The sequence below is a fragment of the Ostrinia nubilalis genome, chromosome 24, assembly GCF_963855985.1.
Source record: "Ostrinia nubilalis chromosome 24, ilOstNubi1.1, whole genome shotgun sequence".
Lineage (NCBI taxonomy): Eukaryota > Metazoa > Arthropoda > Insecta > Lepidoptera > Crambidae > Ostrinia > Ostrinia nubilalis.
In genome coordinates, this window is record NC_087111.1 from 7,642,572 (window position 1) to 7,665,686 (window position 23,115).

At 42.0% G+C, this 23,115-nt stretch overlaps 1 protein-coding gene across 1 annotated transcript in view; it reads right to left on the reverse strand.

The window, feature by feature from the left end:
* LOC135083748 (dosage compensation regulator) overlaps positions 1-23,115 on the reverse strand; it is a 41,708-nt gene that overhangs the window by 13,008 nt on the left and 5,585 nt on the right. Inside the window, exons 4-17 of the mRNA XM_063978488.1 lie at positions 18,047-18,220; positions 17,131-17,210; positions 16,471-16,665; positions 13,586-13,680; positions 13,381-13,503; positions 12,605-12,753; positions 9,561-9,687; positions 9,110-9,259; positions 8,083-8,227; positions 5,969-6,075; positions 5,248-5,481; positions 4,547-4,702; positions 3,899-4,029; positions 3,083-3,258 (exon numbers count right to left, since the gene is read on the reverse strand). Coding sequence (XP_063834558.1) covers positions 3,083-3,258; positions 3,899-4,029; positions 4,547-4,702; positions 5,248-5,481; positions 5,969-6,075; positions 8,083-8,227; positions 9,110-9,259; positions 9,561-9,687; positions 12,605-12,753; positions 13,381-13,503; positions 13,586-13,680; positions 16,471-16,665; positions 17,131-17,210; positions 18,047-18,220 — 2,042 coding nt within the window. The remainder of the gene's footprint in view (positions 1-3,082; positions 3,259-3,898; positions 4,030-4,546; positions 4,703-5,247; positions 5,482-5,968; positions 6,076-8,082; positions 8,228-9,109; positions 9,260-9,560; positions 9,688-12,604; positions 12,754-13,380; positions 13,504-13,585; positions 13,681-16,470; positions 16,666-17,130; positions 17,211-18,046; positions 18,221-23,115) is intronic.

Here is a 23,115-nt window from a genome sequence, read left to right on the forward strand (position 1 = left end):
ATAATCACGCCGTGAGTTCTTAGCCTTAACTTGACCGGGTTGTAGATGGTACTTCTAGCTTTAGTGGCCAGTTTTTCCTTTGGAAGTGCCCGGTTCCCAAGTAGCATTCGGGGTTCTATATAGTATGTCTAGTCGTTCACATGTACTCCACAAGCTGTGTATGTCACCTGTATACGAGCTGTATAGCTTGCTATAATGCTTTTATAGAACCAGTTTGGGCACAAATTAGACAGCCTTAAGTTCACTATGGCTGTACATTAGCAGTATAATAGCAGTTTAAGTAGTAACATCGGACTTAAGGCTGACTTACGGCACTATATGGGACGCAGTGTGAACCATACAACGTACGTGAGTGTAATAAAGAGTAACAAGTGGCTAAATGCACAGCTTTCAAAGTTATAAAGTCCGACAAAAGTACTCCAATGCTACATAAAGTTCACGTGTGTCCTAAATTATTTCCACATTTTAATATTAGTTTGGTATTTGTACGTGAGTGCCAAGAGGGAAACAACTCGGGCGGATAATCATTTATGCAAATAATAACACGGGTTTTAAATACTTAATAATGTTAATGCCATTGGGAATGCAACTTTATCGTGAAATGTATACATATTTACAGCTAAAATATTTACGCGCCTCTGTAAAAACGCGATATTCATTTTAAAATATTTAAAACTGGCTGAGAGGAAATCTACAATTTTCAGTTTTTGATATTGTATTGGCATTATAATTATATTACGGTAATTAATTATAACATGAAACCAAAACTCAATCGCTCTATCTGCGAATTTTGTGATAAATCTGCATTAATTTTGGAGATTTATTTGGTAAATATTTTAGGTTATGTAGAACAAAATGGTGGAAATGAAATACGGCTATGTGAACTGTTATAACTCCAATTTAATGCGGTGAGCGTATATTAGGTTCACATGTGTTCTGTTAGAATGCTGTTATCTATATGAAGTTCCACATTTGTACCACTACAGCGCTAATGTCTATAATTCTAATGTGAACTTATGTACTGCTTTAAGATGTACCTAGTTCAGGTCAATTGTGTATCTTTAATTCTTTCAAATACTGAAATTTTAGAGATCCGCAATAACAATTATTAATGTCCGTTAAATCGCCTAGCCCAGGTACTAATAGTCAAGTATGAATACCTTAAGCATCAGACGGTAGTGTTCCCGGTTTAAATTCGTTTATTATGCCTGACAATTTATTCAAAGCGGAATGAGGAATACGATTTTCAATAGCCCAGTTCTTATTTTTTTGCGAAAGGTTAAATAATTGTCCAAATCAAAATGGTATTCACTATCACTAGAACTGCAATCATCACACTCTGATATCTGTATATTTTGAATATTATAAGATTCAGAAGTGGAAACTAATTAAAAAAAAACAAATTCAATAGAAAACCCGTTTATTAATTTTAAACATTTATTCGCAACAACTCAAAATAATTTCAATCACATAAAAATAACAATTGCACACTTATTTAACAAGAAATAGAGATAAATAAAAATAGCTCACGTGACCTTCAATCGACCGACAGAGATTCCTCCAGACAACCGTCCGTTCCGAGCGCCGAGAAGCAAATGGGCTCCGGTACACGCGGCGTTGGTTTTTATAAACGACGCCCGGTAGTTTGATGACGTAGCCAGGCAGTTCCTTACAATATATTTTGAAGGGAAATTTCAGGTTCAGGCATAATATTTTCCTCTGCATCATGTACAGAACCACCATGAACAACTAAAAACAGGCTTGGGGAAATGTGTAATAGAATATCACATTCATGTTCAGCTTAAAGCAAATAAGAGTAGTACTTGTGGACAAATAAACTGCTGTTGATGTTAATGGACAACACATATAGTCCTTTTAACAGCCTACAGTGCACATGCGAACCATTGAAACACTTTTGTACAGATAGTAAAAAAAGGTTATTTTAATTATCACAAACAAGTCCTACTACAGCTACTAGCTGTATAACAGTCTAAAATAAGTAAACATAACAGCCTTTGGCTTTATAAATGACCACGTGTGTTCTATTAAAATGCTAGCTCTATAACATCGTACAAGTAGGCCGTTAAACAGCGGTTGCCGTATCTCTACCCTCCTATAATGCTCTTAGTCAGACGGCTGACTAAAGGATAGTTGTTAGAGTATTATAACACCAACAATCGTATAAAAGTATAACTCTACACTAGTCTACACTCCTATAAGTCCCTTAGGCAGGTATAGGTGTAATTAATTGCAATAATACAGCTTATACATCACGAGTGAACTGTACTAATGCTTTAAGTACACATTGGAACTAAATGTGAACTCTTAAATGTAGTAAAATGCTACTTGGGTTATGTCTGTCGTATTCCTAGAGCAATAAGGACGACTATCACTTACCAATAGGCAGCTTCGCGAGTATAGTCCCTAGTGGCGTCAAGGCATCCTGGTTGGCCACATCCAAACATCCCAGTTCTCTCAACATAGCTTCTGCCTCTATGACGGTGTCAAGCGCATGTGGCAGTGCATTTCCTGTCGTATTCCTATAGCAATAAGGTCGATTATAACTCACCAATAGGCAGCTTTGCGAGTATAGTCCCTAGCGGCGTCAAGGCATCCTGGTTGGCCACATCCAGACACCTTAATTCTCTCAACATGGCTTCTGCCTCTATGACGGCGTCAAGCGCATGTGGCAGTGCATTTCCTATCGTATTCCTATAGCAATAAAGTCGACTATCACTCACCAATAGGCAGCTTCGCGAGTATAGTCCCTAGTGGCGTCAAGGCATCCTGGTTGGCCACATCCAAACATCCCAGTTCTCTCAACATAGCTTCTGCCTCTATGACGGTGTCAAGCGCATGTGGCAGTGCATTTCCTGTCGTATTCCTATAGCAATAAGGTCGATTATAACTCACCAATAGGCAGCTTTGCGAGTATAGTCCCTAGCGGCGTCAAGGCATCCTGGTTGGCCACGTCCAGACACCCCAGTTCTCTCAACATGGCCTCTGCCTCTATGACGGCGTCAAGCGCATGCAGTGCACTTCCTGTCGTATTCCTATAGCAATAAGGTTGACTATCACTCACCAATAGGCAGCTTTGCGAGTATAGTCCCTAGCGGCGTCAAGGCATCCTGGTTGGCCACATCCAGACATCCCAGTTCTCTCAACATGGCCTCTGCTTCTATGACGGCGTCAAGCGGCGGCGGTTCTGGTGCCTTGGACAAGAAGTGGCCTATACTGCCTAGGCGGAGGAGCTTGATGCTGCAAAGATGATTCGTGGTCAGTTGAACAGTCCACCAAAGCCCTATGGAGGGCATAGTCTCCACTGCAGAAGCAAGACCTTTTCTGTCTTGCCAAACGTGGGGAAGCGTAGACAAAATACTACATTAGGCTAGTTTCCTAAAAAAAAATATTTTAGTCCGTCAATTTTGATATAAAAAAATATTTAACATGTATATTTTGAATTGTCAATCAAACAAATAATTACAAAGTTATAGTGCGTTGAAGTTTCGCGCGACGTCACAAAGTGCTGCAGTTTTACGCACTCACTGACGTCACGGGCCTTTTCTTTAGAACTTTAGCACGCTTTATCTCTTTACATTTTCATTAGTTTTAAAAAGTGAAAAATACGTGTCGAGTAGTTTTTGATAAGCTAACTGACGGACTAATTAAAACTCTTGCTTTTTTACCCAGGAAACATCCCTTTTGTCTCTGGTAATTTAGAGGGTTGTCTTTCTGCAGTGGTGACTTAATTAATTACCATTGGGCCTAGTATGTGCGCCACGATAAATTTTTTTTCGTTTTTGCCTGACACATTTGTCGTCTAAAATCAACGATAAAATTATATTGTGGCGTGCATCCTAGGTCAACTGATGTTGAAGGAATAATAACAAATAAGTACCTGAGAGCCAGTTCATGCAGCGGAGTGCGGAACATCTCAGCCGTTTGGTGTTCTTCTAACTTGTCGAAGCGCGCTCTGGTGCAAAGCGTGAAGCAAACGCCAGGCCTCACACGACCTGCCCTGCCTTTGCGCTGTGACAAACACAAAATATTATTATTGAATTTGCTTTTGGCATTTCTTATTAGGTCGTCGTTTCAGCCAAATGACGACCACTGCTGGACAAAGGCCTCCCACTAAAAGGATTTCCACAAAGACCGGTCCTGCGCTGCCCGAATCCAGGTTCTTTCTGCGACCTTAGATCGTCGGTCCACCTAGTGGAGGGCCTGCTCAATACGTCTCCCGGCTCGTGGTCGCCACTCGAGAACTTTTCTGTCCCAACGGCCATCAGCTCTACGAGCTATGTGCCCTACCCACTACCACTTAATTTTAGCAATTCTGCAGGCTATTTCCACCACTGGTTTTTATAAAAGGTCAATCATAAATAGCTAACCTGCTCCTAATTAGTGGCGTATGACGTCATGTTATTGTGTGACGTGAACAGTTTCATCTTAACTTTGCACGAGTCTATGACGTTGACTGTGTACTTTATACCTTTAATTTAAGCCTGAAAATCTTTTTTTTACGCACGAATGGCATAGAAATACTAACCTGCTCCAAATTAGTCCTGCTGGCCCACACAGTGGCGTATGACGTCATGTTGTTGTGCGACGTGAACAGTTTCATCTTGGCCTTGCAAGAGTCTATGACGTAGACCACGTCGTTGATCGTGATTGACGTTTCTGCGATGTTGGTCGACAGAATCACCTGTAAATAAATAACTACGGTGAGTAATTTTTATATTGGCAAAATGTTATTATTATTTTTATTACAGTATGTAAAAATTTCTCATTCGATCACGCAGGGAAACTCTGAGCATAGCCCGCTCCATCGCCCTTTGGGTGACATTGAGCCTTCTTATGAGGCCCATAGTAAGCGACCACGTTTCAGATCCATACTCCATCACTGACGAACGAATGTAAAAATACCGTGACCAATTCGAAAAGGGGGATTCTTTTTATTAGTGCTGAAATGAAACTCTTCTGGAAACAACTGGAAATCTCGAAAATCAACTTTTTATTTTCATTCTATTCAAATCTACTTTCGCATACAGGCAATTTACAATGGTTTGTATTTCATTTGAGTTTTTTATTTACTTAGATATTGGTCCTATACCTAAAGCTATGATATTTGAGCACCTTAGGATTGGAAAGAGCCTTTTTATGCTGTAGAATTAGTTAGCAAGATTTCACAGCACATTGTCAAGATTTTCTGTTTCTTTTATGAGACTAGATCCACGCCTATCTACCTACCTTGGTAATTCCCGGCGGAGGCGTAACAAACACCTTCTTCTGATCCTCCCTCGGTATCTGGCTGTGCAACGGCAGTATCACAAACTGGGACTGGTCCCCGAACATGCGGTGCTGGGTCAGATGCTTCATCAGCGCGAAGATGAGATTCCAACCGGGGAGGAACACTAGTACGGCGCCTTCCTTGTTCAGGTTGGCGATGTAGGTCAGTATGGCTTCTATGAGTTCGAAGCTCATCTGTAATGGAGTGTTTAATTGTAAGCTTTTACTTGGGTTAATTTCACCAGTTCACGTAGATAAAGAATAGTACAACTCAAAATATTTCAACAAGTTTTTGACGCAGTTTAGGATAGTAGCATTAACTTGAGCGAATAATGAAGCTAAGATTTGCAACAACAAAAAGACAATGACGGAAATTGGCGTCTTTTTTTTCGCGCGGCCATCGACCAAACCTTGTTTTTTTTATGATAAAATAATGTAATAAACCAAACTCACTATGACATGTATACCTCTAAACTCAGTCTGAACTGAGTTACGAGCATTAGAAGTTTGATGATTTTACATACTAGATTTGCTTTTTGCGCGCAAGTTTTGTAAGAAATTGCAACAAAATAGTGACATTGTATGTGTAAACAAACAATACCATCCATTATAGGCTCCAGACATCAGTGTGGAGCAGAATCAGCGCAATAAAAAATAGTGCAATAGGGTTGTCTCAACTCACATCTTTTTCCGAGAGTTGCTGGAGAGACCTTGCCGTTTCCGGCGAATAGTCGTTGCTCAATTGGCAGTTCTTGTTCATGTCTTCATCTTGCTCGTCCCCGCCGAGACCTATTTGAAATACAAATAAAGATTATCAAAATGGCCGCCAAATTAAAATAAATTCCAAGCACGTGCATTATTGGAGGATTTACAGATTTGCGTTTCACATCGATGCGCAGGTACGCTTTGGACAATTTTCTAAAATTTGTGTTTGGACGACTATTATTTAATGTGTAATAATGGTATATTATTGTATAGCCTGACCAGGAACATAAAAACCCTCGCCATGTTGCGGAAAACTAATGGTACTAATTTCTTTTAATGGCAACAGTAACTGAAAACTTCATTGACATGTCACCTTGCATGTCAGTCTATTGCTGTCAAAGTGTAAACAAACTTTATTTTAAATGTGCGCAATTGATTTTGTGAATTACATAGCTAAAATCTTTTTATAGTCGTGAAAGAAAAGTGGTTCACAATGTGTTAAAGTATTTGTCGAAGAGAAATACTAAGGGTTCGGACAATATTTTCATTGAATATTTTTTCCGACAAGGGTGTCAAATTGATTGACATGTTTATCGTATAGTACAGTCCACTATAAAAATTAGCTGTGGTTTGTTTCAACTACCTATTTTAAAGTTTTTTGTCACTTTCTAAGTGTTGAATTTTATGGAATTGAAAGAAAGAAAGAAAAAAAAAAAAAGAAAAAGGAATTGGGAAAGAAGTACCGAGTTTGAAGCGTTCATGAGCAGACATTGCAGTTGAATATTCAAGTTCTGAATTTGATTATTGATGAATAATAAAATAAATCCTACTAGCTCGATTGATGTTTTCATTTAATTTATTTAAACCAGGTTACCTATAATAATATTTTTTCGTTAATTCATGAAAATATCAAATTAGCCCGTAATCCTGAATCCTGATACATAAAGTTAGCCTATTAATTTAACACAGGTACGACTGTACTCAGTGTTGCAACTATCAAATGCAATTGACGCGCCTCTATGCCAGGGTTTTTATGTTCCTGGTCAGGCTATAACACCTATGTGACAAACCGAACCTCTTTGCATTTTATACTTTTTTATTTTATTTTTTTAAGAATAAATCTGTTTTTGATAGCTGTCTTGTAAGCAACGTCTCGAAATTAAACGCGAATTTACTTGGATATTTTCTTATATTTTTCACTCTTAAACCTCTGATCCCTCACTGTCATCAACAACCTATATTACTATTATGGAAGCAATAAACTTATTGAGCATTATTAACCATTAAGTGTTCGTGAAAGTGCATGAGTGTAGGCAAATGAAACAAAACAGTGCAGCGTGATTTTTCGGATTCTCATAAATAGTCCATAATATGAAGTCTCAGTAAAGCACCACAACTGCTTAGATTGCTCGGATCAAACTCCCCGCACCCCGGGCTTCCTTTGACCAAAAATTGGTGGAGCGCGTCTTTGTGGAATAACGATCTTTACCCTAATGTAGTTCCCCTTATAAACCTCTATGATGAACCCTTAGAAAGAGTTTATAAATTTAAATATCTTGGACATATCGTGACTGACAGCCTTAAAGACGATGAAGATATTGATAGGGAACGTAGGGCGCTGTCGGTCAGGGCGAATATGTTGGCACATAGATTTGGTCGCTGCACAGATACTGTTAAAATAACGCTTTTTAAAGCATATTGTGTGTCATTTTATTCGTGCAGCTTATGGAACAACTATACCAAAAAGGCCTACAGTGCTCTGCGTGTCCAATACAATAACGCCTTCAGGGCGCTGTTGCGGCTGCCGCGGTTTTGTAGTGTGTTTGCGTTGGCGGGCGTAGATAGCTTTGAATCTATAATGCGCAAAAAGTGCGCATCATTACTGCACAGAGTGCGCGGCAGCTGCCACAGCGTACTGAAGGAGATAGCCGATAGTGGGGATTGTCCACTGATCGGTCACATGTTCAGCAGGACGAAGTCTGTTTTAGAAATAAGATACTAACATAGCCTAAGTTTTTACTAACATTATGGATCCCTGTTATCCGAAATAAATACTTTTTATTTTTATTTTATTTATTTATTTTTATTTACCTTCATCATCATCTTCCTCGTCGTCCTTATTCGCCCTCTTTCCCGAGGACTTGCGTTTCCTCGAGTCGATCGGAGGCACGAACTTGGTCAGCTCTATGCAGTCCTCTAAGAAATATTGACGGACTGGATACGTGCGGCCGGGGACCTGTGTTGGTAAAAAAAAGTTGATAAAAGTATTTTTGAGTGTATTTAACGACGGCTTCGAAAAAAGAGATGTTTAGAATTGACGTTTGTAAGGCCTCAGCCTCGAGTTTAGCGGGCAGCGGGGCGGGAGCGGCGGCGGCGCGGGAGCGGGGCGGGCAACGCAGACCCGTTCTCGAAACAAGCGGGCAGCTCGCGCGGCGCTTTAGCGGCGAAGTGTTGTGTTCGGGGTTGTGTTGTCGAGATATTTGTTTTTATTCGCAAACGAAATATCTGAGCAAAGGCGACAATTTTATTTCGATTCAAATTTATTCCTAACGCTCGATTTATTGTGGGCAAAAGAAGGAAAGCGCTGCTCGCTCGTTGCCCGCTCCCGCGCCGCTGCCCGCTCGTTGCCCGCTCCCGCGCCGCTGTTTTCGAAAACCGGTCTATTTGATTTTACGCATAAGATCCTGCCGCTCCCGCGCCGCCGCCGCTCCCGCCCCGCTGCCCGCTAAACTCGAGGCTGAGGCCTAACTGTATGTCCGTATCTAGGGATGGAGCTGGCGATCACAAGAAGAACCGTTAAAGCTGTAGCTAACTATGAACCTACCAAAAATACATAAAAAAGTTTAACGTATTTCCGTTTTGATGAAAATACATAGGCCCCATAAGATAGATTAATGCCCGTTTTCACCATCAATCCCTAATTTTTAAGTGACCCCTATGGTAACAGATAACAGGAATTTGTTTTCATAGGGGTGACTTAAAATTAGGAATTGATGGTGAAAACGGGCATAACACTTTTATATTAGGAAAAACTAATAAATGGAACCTAGGAAAACCTCATATAAGTCACTTTCCACTTTAACGACTTTCTTTTAGGCGGACAAATCAGCAGACTTACCTCAATAACAGGACAGTTGCCAAAGTAAGAGGTGAACAGCGTAGTGTCGACTGTGGCGGACATGAGAATGATCCGGAGATCCGGGTACGTGTGTGCCATGTCTCTGAGCAAAATCAACGCGAAATCCGTATCCGCATCTCGTTCGTGGACCTGTTATAGAAAAAAATTACACTTATGAGACTGTTTAAAGAGTCCACAGAAGTAAAATATAGGACAGGACATCGGACTATAATTTTTTGTAGCAAAATACAACCTAATACGACTACATAATATGTTTAGCTGGACGTGCTATTCATACGAACATTAAAAAATTACTGGAAGAGTGGTAAAACATTTTTTATTAAAAACCGTGAAAATTGAATTGGCCGAGTTTTGCTCGAAATCTCGAACAGACTTTGCTGTCGAAAAACAAAGAAAACTAACAACTTATTAAGCTCATAGTTAAACTTACTTCATCGACAAGAACGTGACTGACGCCTCTCAAGCCACCCTCCAGTTTTCTCAGCAGAACACCCACAGTGCAGAACAATATTGATCCGTACGGCCTTGGCAATACGGACTCGAATCGCACCGAATATCTGAGGACAAAATATTTGTAACAATCAAATGAAGTACACTACGAAGTTCTTAGCACTGCTGTCTGTCCATTTTAATATTTAACTGTAAATTTTTACAGTTTATCAAGCTGAATAATTGGCAATGGGCGCACATAGCACGTATAACTGACGACTAATGAAATAACGCAGTAAGGTTCTGGAATTAAGGTCATATGCCTGCAATCACAACCAATAGGACGTCCACCCACAAGGTGGATCGAAGACCTCTTAAAGGCAGCAGGAAAGCGATGGCTACCAACTCATCATCATAGAGGGGAGACTATGTTTTCAGGAGTGGACGTCCTGTGACGAAATGATGATGAAACCTACCGCACACTATTACCCAGCTCCTCACAGTACCTGGAAACCACTGGGGAGGCCCATCTTCAACAGTGGATGTCCTGTGGTTAAAATAATGATGATGAAGCCTACCCAACACTTATGCCTTGCTCCTTGCAGCATCTGGAAGCGTCCTCTGGCTGAAATGATGATGATGATGACTCACTCACCTCACACTGTTGCACAGTTCGTTGGCTATTCGATCAGCGACGCCTATGTCCAGCTGTGGACATCCTGTAGCTGAAATGATGATGATGATGATGACGATGATGAAGCTCACCTCACACTGTTGCACAGTTCGTTGGTCATTCGCTCGGCGACGCCTATGTCCAGCAGTGTACGTCCTGTGGCTGGAATGGTGATGATGATGATGATGATGACTCACCCCACACTATTCCCTAGCTCCTCGCAGCGCTCGGCGGCGTCTAAGAAGTGGACGACCTATGACTGTAATGATGACGATGACTCACTTACCCCACACTGTTGCCCAGTTCGTTGGCCATTCGCTCGGTGACACATATATTGTTCAGGAGTGCAGGAATGGTGATAATGATGATGATGATGATGACTCACCCCACACTATTCCCTAGCTCCTCGCAGCGCTCGTTGGCGACCCGCTCGGCGACGCTGACGGCGGATATTCGCCGCGGCTGCGTCACGAAGATGTTCGCCCACGCGCCTTGTCCGCTTGCTATGTAGTCGTCCAGTATGCATAGAGACTAGACTACTATCCGTTCGCTTTAAGTTTGCCGCTGGCGATATGACGTCACTCGAAGGGAAGAGACACATTAATTGCGTTTAATCACTAACTAATTGCGTTTAATCGCGGTTGGGGGAGGGGACGCGCATTCCACGGACCGGCAAACTTAGCGCGAACGGGTAGTACAACGAACGTAAACGAACTAAAGTCGCTGACCCGACGGATTCGCCTGCTAATGTGGCTATGTACAAGTGATAGGGCAGCAAAGTTCTGGAATGGAAGTTATTTACGTGCTGGATGCAAGCTGCTACCAACTCATCATCATTGAGAGAAGCCTATGTTCAGCAGTGGACGTCCTGTGGCTGAAATGATGATGATGATGAAACTCACCGCACACTATTACCCAGCTCCTCACAGCATCTGGAAATCACTGGGGGAGGCCCATCTTGTGGATGTCCTGTGGCTGAAATGATGGTGATGACTCACTCACTCCACACTATTCCCTAGCTCCTCGCAGCGTTCGCTAGGCAACGCCTATATTCAGCAGTGGGCGTCCTATGACTGCAATGATGATGATGACTCACTTACCCCACACTGTTATCCATAGGCTCGGCGACACATATGTTCAGGAGTGCACGTCCTGTGGCTGGAATGGTGATAATGATGATGATGATGATGATGACTCACCCCACACTATTGCCTAGCTCCTCGCAGCGCTAGTTGGAGACTCGCTCGGCGACGCTCATATCGGTCCACCTGAATGAAGGTCTGCAAACATTACGTCTTCCGACCCGTAGTCACCATTTGAGAACTTTTCTGCTTCAACTTCCATCAGTTCTACGAGCTAAGCCCCGCCCACTGCCACTTAAGTTTGGCAATGAGGGCTATCGTTTTTATACTTAACAGTTGGCACCCCTGGCGATTGACAGGACCTTACTTTACAGTGACGCCATCTTGATGAGTGCAAATGCGATAGTCCTCCTACCACTTTAGCGCTCACCAGTTGGTGCCACTGTCTTCGCTACTAGCAAGTGACAGGACCTTACTCTACAGTGGCGCTAACTAGTGAGCGCTAAAACGATAGCCCTCATTCTGCGGGCTGTGCCAGTAACTCCGGTTTTCCTGCGGATCTCACAACTAATCTAGACTCACCCCACACTATTCCCTAGCTCCTCGCAGCGCTCGTTGGCGACCCGCTCGGCGACGCTGACGGCGGATATTCGCCGCGGCTGCGTCACGAAGATGTTCGCCCACGCGCCTTGTCCGCTTGCTACGTAGTCGTCCAGTATGCATAGAGACTAGTCTACTATCCGTTCGCTTTAAGTTAGTTTGCCGCTAGCCATATGACGTCACTCGAAGGGAAGAAACACATTGATTGCGTTTAATCATCAACTAATTGCGTTTAATCGCGGTTGGGGGAGGGGACGCGCATTCCACGGACCGGCAAACTTAACGCGAACGGGTAGTACAACGAACGTGAACGAACTAAAGTCGCTGACCCGACGGATTCGCCTGCTAATGTGGCTATGTACAACTGATAGGGCAGCAAAGTTCTGGAATGCAAGTTATTTACGTGCTGGATGCAAGCTGCTACCAACTCATCATCATTGAGGGAAGCCTATGTTCATCAGTGGACGTCCTGTGGCTGAAATGATGATGATGATGATGACGCACTCACCCCACACTATTACCCAGCTCCTCACAGCATCTGGAAACCACTGGGGGAGGTCCATCTTCAACAGTGGATGTCCTGTGGCTGAAAAAATGATGATGATGCTTACCCAACACTTGCCTTGCAGCATCTGGAAGCGTCCTGTGGCTGAAATGATGATGATGATGATGATGATGATGATGACTCACCCCACACTATTCCCTAGCTCCTCGCAGCGCTCGTTGGCGACCCGCTCGGCGACGCTGACGGCGGATATTCGCCGCGGCTGCGTCACGAAGATGTTCGCCCACGCGCCTTGTCCGCTAGCTATGTAGTCATCCAGTATGAATTGGCACACCTGGACAGTTTACAATAAGTTTTTGGGTATTCATTCTTTGAGATTACTTAGAATAAAGATATATTTCATAAGTTAGAATGGATGTGATATCACCCTTCTTGGTCTTGAACAAATGCGATTATTTTCATTCATTTGTGGACTTTTTTTTTATTCACCCACATAATCTCACATCTCACATAAAGAATCAATTCACCTGGGTGATATCATCTGAGTGTAATGGTTCAGACGTGACACGAAGACACCAAAAATGCCACTTTCTGTACTTAGGCGAAGTCACGCTTCAAACCTTTATCTAGTGGTTGCAGAATTGATGCTAGCATATTTTGTACTTTAGTGAGATAACATAAAGTTCAAAACTAATGAAAAATAAAGTCAATTTGACAAGTCTCACTCATCTTCCACGTATTTTGCTAAAATAATTTGTTTCAAAGATCGATTTCAAACTTGTTTAATCGTGAGAATAAAGTTGGTTTCATGGGCTTGTTAAATAATGTGTATGATATTATGAACACGTAAGTGATTATGGTGTAATTGTGTATGAAAGTGTTTGTTTACATTTCTGGATTCTAAAGAATTAAGGTATAATATGACCATTATTTTCAGACTTTTCTTTTTTACGGAATTTACCTGAGTAGTCTTGCCGCAGCCAGTGTTACCCCTGATGATGATGACCGGGTTCTCATTGATGGCGTCCATGATTTGAGATCGCATGCCGAACACAGGCAGGCTCTCTCTTTCACGTATACTATCCTATAACAACATTGTATGATTAGCTGAAGAATATCAGGTAAATTAGACCAATACACCATGAGATTTTTTATTATGTAGGTACCTGATACAGCTGGCTGTTTTGACACAAATCGCGGTGACTCTTCTCCAGGTCAGAACTGATGTCATCCAGCGACATCTTGGCTAGTGGACCCTCATCTGTAGAGCAAGAAAATGTTATATGAATTTCAATGTTTACATTTCGAGTTTTTTAGTTACAAGTTTTTAGACTTTTAGTTAACTAACATGTTAGTTTTAGAGGTCAGAAGGAATGCCATAGCACGTGGTTATGGAAAGCAGGAGCGTGGTAAATCAACGGGCCATCACTGCCGGAAGCCTGCAGTGTTCTGGTCAAGCTATTTGCGTTTTGGGGCGATCCGGGTTAGTTGGAGAAGGAAGAGAACCACAAATTATGCCACGCAAGGGCCTAACAGAGGGCTACGTGCTGATAAAGCCCAGTCAAACTAATAAATTGACCCCACTCCTCTATAAAGCAATCGAGTTACTAATGTTACAGTCAGTCCAGGTGCCAGTCCAGTTTTACAATGGTCTTCTGGTCTTCCCATTTTGACTAAGGCAGTTCTCCTTCAGCTGAATATTGGAAGGGGCTATATCCCATCCCTCTTTAAAACCTAATTGACTTACAGAGTTACTTGTAGTCAAGTCGTTGATCCAGCTGTCACCACTGTCTTCCGTCTTGACCTAGGCTCAGCTAAATAATGGACAATTCTATACCTCTATATCCACCAGGCCTTGGTCCAACTGTGAGATAGTTACCACTGCCTTTTCGTCTTAACCTAGAGCTCCTTAAGTTAAATACTGACTCACCAATATTACAGCTCGTCCAGGGGTTCCAGTTAGCTTGGGGCGGGGACCACGAGACCACGCCCCCGGGCGTCGGCCGCGCCTCCCGCATCGCTCGCACGCGGTCTAGTTGTAATATGGTCACCACCGTCTTCCCGTCTTGTTCAAGGCTGCTTTCCTTCAGCTAAATGTTGGACGTCTTATCCTATCCCTCTATAAAACAGTCGATTCACCAATGTTGCGCCCAGGCTTAGGTCCCGTCTTAACCAGGACGCTAATTTGCACTACTTTCAGACAGCTTTCAGGCCCCGCTCTTACTGTCTTGCTCGAGACTTTTCAAACAGCTCTTCTTCATCTAAGAGCTGGACGTTTTATCTCATTCTTCAATAAACAATTGACCTTCCAATGTTACACGCAGTCCAGGTGTCCTTCCAGCTATTAGATGGTCACAAACTATCTTCCCGTTTTATTGGCCAAGGCAGCTCTCCTTCAGCTAAATATTGGGAGGGATATATCCCACCTCTTTATAAAACCTAATTGACTTACAGATGTTACATGCAGTAAAGTCGTTGGTCCAGTTGTCTTCACTGTCTTCGCGTTTCGGTCAAGGCAGCTCTTCAGCTAAAAATTGGAAGATTTTAATCGCTCTACAAATATAGACTCACCAATATTACAGCTCGTCCAGGGGTTCCAGTTGGCTTGGGGCGGGGACCACGAGACCACGCCCCCGGGCGTCGGCCGCGCCTCCCGCATCGCTCGCACGCGGTCCAGCTGTAATATGGTCACCACCGTCTTCCCGTCTTGACTAAGACGCTAGTTTGCACTATTGTCAGGCAACCCCATGTGTGATAGACAGCCTACTATGCAAAGGCTGTATGGAGGTAGAAGAAACGCCACAGCACTTGCTTATGGAATGCAGGAGCGCGGTAAGATCATCGGGTCCAAATTCTCCAATCTTCAGCATCACTGCCGGAAACCTGTAGTGGCCTGGACAAGCTGTCGCGTGTTGGTTGGATAAGAAAGAAAACCAAAAATCCCGCACAATGATCCAAAAGAAGGCTAAGTGCGGATACAGCCCAGTCAAACTGAACATCCCATTCCTCTATAAAACAATGAGGGCTATCGTTTTAGCGCTCACCAGTTTGCGCCACTGTAGAGTAAGGTCCTGTCACTTGCTAGTAGCGAAGACAGTGGCACCAACTGGTGAGTGCTAAAGTGGTAGGAGGACTATCGCATTTGCACTCATCAAGATGGCGCCACTGTAGAGTAAGGTCCTGTCAATCGCCAGGGGTGCCAACTGTTAAGTATAAAAACGATAGCCCTCATTGACTTACTATCCACGTGCCGGTCCAGCTATAAGATACTCATCACTGTTCCTGTCCTATTTTCAGGCTGTCTTCTTCTGGTTACACATTGGAAATCTTCCTAAAACAATAGACTCACCAATATTGCAGCTCGTCCAGGGGTTCCAGTTGGCTTGGGGCGGGGACCACGAGACCACGCCCCCGGGCGTCGGCCGCGCCTCCCGCATCGCTCGCACGCGGTCCAGCTGTAATATGGTCACCACCGTCTTCCCGTCTTGTTCAAGGCTGTTTTCCTTCAGCTAAATGTTGGACGTCTTATCCTATCTCTCCATAAAACAATTGACTAACCAATATTGCGACCACTACAGACCTTGGTCCAGCTGTGAGATAGTTACCACAGTCTTTTCATCTTGACCTACTCTCCTTCAACTGACTCATAGCCCCATGTGTGATAGACAGCCTACTATGCAAAGGCTGTATGGAGGCAGAAGAAACGCCCCAGCACTTGCTTATGGAATGCAGAAGTGAGGTAAATCAACAGGCCCAAATTCTCCAAGTTCCAGCATCACTGCCGGAAGCCTGTAGTGGCCTGGACAAGCTGTCGCGTGTTGGTTGGATAAGAAAGAAAACCAAAAATCCCGCACAACGACCCAAAAGAAGGCTAAGTGCGGACACAGCCCAGTCAAACTGAACATCCCATTCCTCTATAAAACAATTGACTTACTATCCAGGTGCTGGTCCAGCTACAAGATAGTAGTCACTCTTCCTGTCCTATTTTCAGGCTGTCTTCTTCTGGTTACACGTTGGAAATCTTCCTATCCCTCTATAAATACTGACTCACCAATATTACAGCTCGTCCAAGGGTTCCAGTTGGCTTGGGGCGGGGACCACGAGACCACGCCCCCGGGCGTCGGCCGCGCCTCCCGCATCGCTCGCACGCGGTCCAGCTGTAATATGGTCACCACCGTCTTCCCGTCTTGGCCTTCAGATTGTTGGACGTTGGCGTTGTTCACATCTACTGGCTCGATTTCCAACTCTGAAACAAGGGAAATACATTTTGTATCCAGTCATCATCATTGTTGTGTATGTGGGTAGTTACACATTAATAAATGTGTGTGACCACCAACCATATTGTAGAAATAAACCAGTGTGTCTTTAGCAAGCAGTTGTTTCACTCGTGTCCCACGTCTCATATCAATCATCATCATCATCCATCATAATTTCAGCCATAGTAGGACGTCCACTGCTGAACATAGGCCTCCCCCAATGATTTCCACAATGGCCGGTTGGTAGCGGCCAGCATCCAGCGCATTCCTGCTGCCTTTATGAGGTCGTCAGTCCACCTTGTAGGTGGATGTCCTGTACTGCGCTTTCCGGTATGTGGCCTTGCTTTGAACCTTGCTGCCCCATCGGCCGTCAGTTCTACGTACTATGTGCCCTGCTTGAATCCAGTACTGTATTTCATATTTTGTTTTGAGAATAAATTGTTTTACACACTAACCTCGTAAGGTGTCTTCAAGTTTCGCTTCAAGTTCTGGACTGATCGCCACTGGGTATGGTTTCATCAGACCTTCTCCGCTCCTGAAATTGTAATTAAATGTTAAATAGACCAATGTTAAGGCACTTGTGTTAGTGATGGCGCTTATTTCCTAATTTAACAGCAAAACACTGCAGACAGCTATCCAATGCATACCAGTGAACAACTCCTGTCTGCGCTATCGCATACTTTGCTGCCTTACTTATTATCTAGGTACATAATTTTCTATCTCTTTCCTTCTCGTATCCTCGCAAGTTTCGAAACCGTTCGTTTACAGATGATCGCGTAGAAGTCATCCACACGCGCTTCCGCGAACAATGCGAACATAGATGAAGCACTGCAGAACCTTGATAGCCCCATCAGAATCCTGAAGGCATTGTTGTACTGGACCCTGAGAGCGTTACCTATAACGCTAAAGACTTATCTTTTGCAACAGACGGCGTGAAGTCACACCACAGGCTGCAGGTGTCAAATGTTTGACAGAATGCCTTATAGACAAGGTTATTCTTTCAACAATTACCTGTCTTTCCTCAAAGTGCCGCTAAAAGCTTCGATAACTCCAAGATGGTAATGCTGCCTAACCAACGACAAGGCACAAAATCCAGCGCTTATCAGTGAACTCTTTTGTGCTATAGCATTTGCTGCTTTACCAATGTCTTAGATTGTTTCATCCATGAAGACGCGCCCCACGAATTTTTGGTCGAGGGAAGCGCGGGGTGCGGGGAGTTATTAGATCCGAGCAATCCGAGCGGCATTATTGTAGTGTGCGTGTGCACTCATGGATGATTTAGCGTGTATACTCAAACATTAGCGAAAGAATAGAGGGGCGCTTTTCGTGGATGAAACGATCTATACACAAGGTTATTTTTTCAACAATTACCTGTCTTTCTTCAAAGTGCCGCTAAAAGCTTCGATAACTCCAAGATGGTATAGCTGTCTAACCAACGACAATGCACAGGACTTGCTAGCCGTCTGCTTGTTCGAAGCCGTCTCGCGCCCTGTCACGTTGCGCCCGAGTTGGCGGACGTATATGGTCATCTCGCAGCAGAAACTCCTGTAGGCATAGAACCACAGAATAATAATAAGTACTACGTACAGAAGTTTTACTTCGCGAAGGTATTTAAAAAAATGTATGCTCAATGTCATTAACAATATGGTGTAATTTAGCCTGTCTCAAGAGTCAAGCAAGTTTGTCAGAAGTTTTGTTGACAAACGTCAGTGATCGGTACTGCGCCGAAGCTATAGGGCTGACTTCGGTAAAATGATGTGACGTGAGGTGCCAATCTGCAGAAAATGGCGGAGGAAATACATGATTTAGCATGAATTATCATGAATAATATTAACTACTTATTTACCTCTCAGTGTCTTCAGGCAACTTAAAAAAGTACATTCTGTGTTTTTATTATTATTTAGGCAGTTAAATACTGCACAGTATTTAGTACACCATTTTCTTTATTTTTTTCCATCATACACAAGAATACGCGTGCGTGAGTCAATGTTCGCTCGTATGTGAGGCCTTGTCGAATAGTACTCTTGTAGGGGGCAATCGTGCGTGTTTTGTTTTCGATGTAAACTCGCGGAGATGAACAGGCCTGATAGAACTGTTAGTGGATATTGAAACGAGAGAAAAGACATCTGCCGTGCTAGCGATATCAGCAGTAACTCCAATATTTTGCTGTTAAAAAAAGTCCTTTCAACTCATCTGAAATAGAGCTCATTATAGTTTGGCCATAAAATGGAATTACTGCTGATATCGCTAGCACGGCAGAAATGTGTTCGAAGAGTATGTTAAATATTGATAAAACCTTCGCCAAATGCATTTTTTATTTATTTTTTTTTTACGATGGATGTGGCATCAAAAGATTTGGTTCATACGGGCTGACATGAACGCCACGCAAAAATCTCATCGTGGAATTATATCGATTTTAGACATCACATCGTCTGAATTCGATATATTACTATTCTGTTTAATGGTTTTAATGGTGCGTATTTGAAGCACACTGGTTTCGCCAATGTCGAGTGTTTAACGAGACACTTACGTTAAGATTACATCATGACTGTCAATCATGGTAGTAGAGCATGCTTGCGATCTCCGTTGTTAATGAGACTCAATGAGGATCATTTCGATTTTTAGCTGTGAATGCAGATTTATAGGGCTAAGAAATCCTTAATACACAGTGCAAAAATTTTTGTTCTACGACAAAAATTGACGAAGTTATGGCCAAATTACTAAAAAAGTTCACTGACCGCCCGGCGCGGGGACGATGACGTCATTATATCCGATCCGAACGCTGCCGGCGTACTGCGTGGATAGAAAATATTTTTTTCTAGCCAAATTATCAGTTTTAGAGAAAAACTTGTAATGACATTTATTCATCAGAATAAAGTAAGCTATCGATAGGTAATTTTTAAAAATGGAAATTGTGAAAAATAACGCAAAAAATCCATACGCTCATACGATTCAATGGCACGCAGAGACGCGATTGGGGTCTCCGCGGTGGTATATTTGGCGATTTATTCAAATAAAGTGTACATAAGTGTTGTTAGAGTCATATCTTCTTCCAAGTAAAATATAAAAATGTATAAGTATTAATTTATTTACTTCTAACAATAAGGTATAACTTCTAACAATATGACATTGCTATGAAAATCATTTCGATGTACACTTAATATAATACCTACCTGTTATTTAGTTTTTCTGAGTTAAACCTACGCACCTACCTATCTATTCGCCGTTCCCATGGGCGGGCCAGCTGCTGCAGGAAGGACAGCCGCTCCGTGCTGGAAATCTATTTAATCTTAGCCTAGAAGCTGGGTATGACTACCCCGCCCCTCTCCTCTCCCCAGGTCATAAACTGGGCATGACTTCCCCCTCGGCCCGAAGTTGGGTATGATTTACCCCCCCCCCCCCCCCCCCGGCCCGAAACTGGGTATGACTTGACCCCTCCCCCTCCCCCCAGGCCAGAAGCTAGGTAAGGCTTGCCCCTACCCCCAGGCCAGAAGCTAGGTAAGGCTTGCCCCTACCCCCAGGCCATAAGCATAAGCTGGATATGGCTCCCCTTCGGCCAGAAGCTGGGTATGACACCCCCCCCCCCATGCCAGAAATGCCAGAAACTGGGTATGACTTGACCCCCCCCTCCCCCAGGCCATAAGCTGGGTAAGGCTAGCCCCTCCCCCCAGCCCTAGAAACTGGTTATGACTTGACCCCTCCCCCCCCCCCCTCTCCCCAAGCCAGAAGCTGGGTAAGGCTAGCCCCTTCCCCCAGTCCATAAGCATAAGCTAGGTATGACTCCCCCTCGGCCGGAAGCTGGGTATTACTCACCCCCCCCCCCCCCCCCCCAGGCCAGAAACTGGGTATGACTTGCCTCTCCCCCCTCCCACCAAGGCCAGAAGCTGGGTAAGGCTTGCCCCTCCCCCCAGGCTATAAGCTGGGTATGACTTATCCCCCCCCCCCCCCCAGGCCAGAAACTGGGTATTAGCATCATATTAAGTATTATTATGTTCAATGGGTGGTTCTACTTTTAGAGTCCATCACAAAAATAAGGTTGTCCCCACAATAACGAAGGTTAATACTTAATACAAAATGAAGAAACTATCATTTAGTTTATATAAATAAAGTTAATAACACCTGTTTAGATTATCTAGTTACACTAAGTTTCAATTACAATTTAACTGTGTTAAAAAAATGACTTCAAACTTTTATAACAAAGCTAAAACGGCATGTCCCCATTAGGTGTTGCTTAGAACTATTACGTTTTTTAGAAATAATTTGTTGAAGCCACACATTTATTTTTAAATAAAAAGAGATATAAATTGTTAAACATGGTAACTACAAAGTTTAATTTTATTTATCTGTAAAAATATATATTTTTGGTGTGACGAAAGATTGTCCCGAAAATTGGAGTATCCATCGTCACGAACAGTCAAATATTAAAATAAGTTCTTAAAAAATACGTGAGTAGATCACGTTTTCTATTATAACGAAAGGCCATAGACCATAGAGTATAGAACGAAACTCAAATCAAGTGTTTAACATAGCCAGCTTGTCACTTCTTTTACATCAAGCACGAAAACGGGCGGCGTGTGTTTATTGGGCGTATCCTTAGTCACAGCGGTTTTTGGTATTTATTTAACGAATTTTAAATTGTTTTACTGTAAACATGATTTGTTTTTATGTAATCTTTAAGATAAAGTATAGTTTTCGATCCAAATTATCGTTATTTACGATTATTATTGATCTTTTTGGAAAATTGTATACTTCGTCACACGTATCCTTCGTAACAGGTGATCCTACATCTAAACGATGTGTCCTTTGTGCAGTTAGATAATATGTTAAGAATACTAAAAACACCTCAGAAAAAGGTATACGAATTTTGTATTCGTTTAGTAAACCAGTTGAAGCAGTTTTTGAAATGTTTTTTTTTCCTTAATACTCTTAGTTTCAGTTCCTATTTGTGTAGGTTCTTGCTGATTTTCCTCATATTTTTCATTATCTATTTTAGTAATAAGCAAAGATATGCCTGTGCTTAATGAAAAATGGCTGAGACACTCATTAGTTTTCAAGTTAGATTGATTATTAATTGTTAGATGTCTACTTCATCACATTTACGTCTCCTTCGTTACGAAGAGTTTGATCTCGTCCCCTAATAAATATTATCTCTTAAACAACAAAAATGCGAGTGTTAACTCTTTTTGTAACTCATTTATGTCGTGTAATACTTGGTTTTTAGTGTGTAATACTACTTTTTCAATATAACTTTATAAAAGAGAAAAATAATTGATTTTTGTTAAGTTTTAAAGGTGTAAATGTGACGAAAGGGACAAACTGTTGATTTTTATGGAATTGTTACCTGATTAAATAACGATTAACTACCAATTGTCCAAGACTGATTTAAGCTGAGATTTTGTAATAATAAATGCAAATATCTATTGAAATTTCTTTTAATTTATCGAGTTTTAAACAACTGAATTTCGTGACGAAGGATACATTTTTTTCCATCTTAGTCTAGTAAAACGCAAAAAATATATAAGTTTTGATACAAAACTGAGCTGCTGGTCTACAGATACCGAATCTATGGTAATTTTCCTACATTTCAGTCGTATGAAATGTACTAAATAGCTTTCTTTATTTTTTTTCATGGTTAAGACCTTAAAAGTAGAACGACCCCAATACAAACAATCATTAAGTTACACTCACCCCAACCGCGTCTCCGCATTGCATCGAATCCTATGAAAATGTGGTTTTTGGACATAGCAATACTTATTTTTCACAATTTTTATTTTTAAAAATTACTGGTCGATAGGTTACTTTATTTTGAAGAATAAATGTTATTAAAAGTTTTTTTCTAAAACTGATAGTTTAGCCGGAAAAAAATATTTTCCATCCCATTAGTACGCCGGCTGCGCTCGATTCGGATATAATGACGTCACGCGGCCTTGCGTACGTTGACTTTTAGCGGCAAAAACGGCCTATGTTTATTACTTAATATCTTCGTAAGTAATGGTCCGATTTGGATAATTCAAAAAGATATATCTTTCTTATGTCTTAAAGATTAACGTAGATACTAGTTTTATTGCATTTTCTACAACAGTACTGATCCTCATTGAAAAGATAACTATTAACTAGTAAATTCTGAGTGAAAATAATACATAGAAATGCCTCTGATGTCTGATATCTAATGTGTGTGATGTGTGTAAGTATACTATTACCCCCTTATTAATAAAAGTTATTATGTTAAACCCTAGTTAAACTCTGGCTTAAATTGACATTCAGTATGAAAATGTCATTTTAATCCAGGGTTCATCCTAGGTATAACTTTTTATTAATAAGGGGGTTAAGCTATATATTAGCTCTCTTTGACCTTCATGCACCTATACGGAAAATAATTATTAAAGATAAACGTAAACCATGGATCACCGATACAATAAAATTTATGATGACCTTAAGAG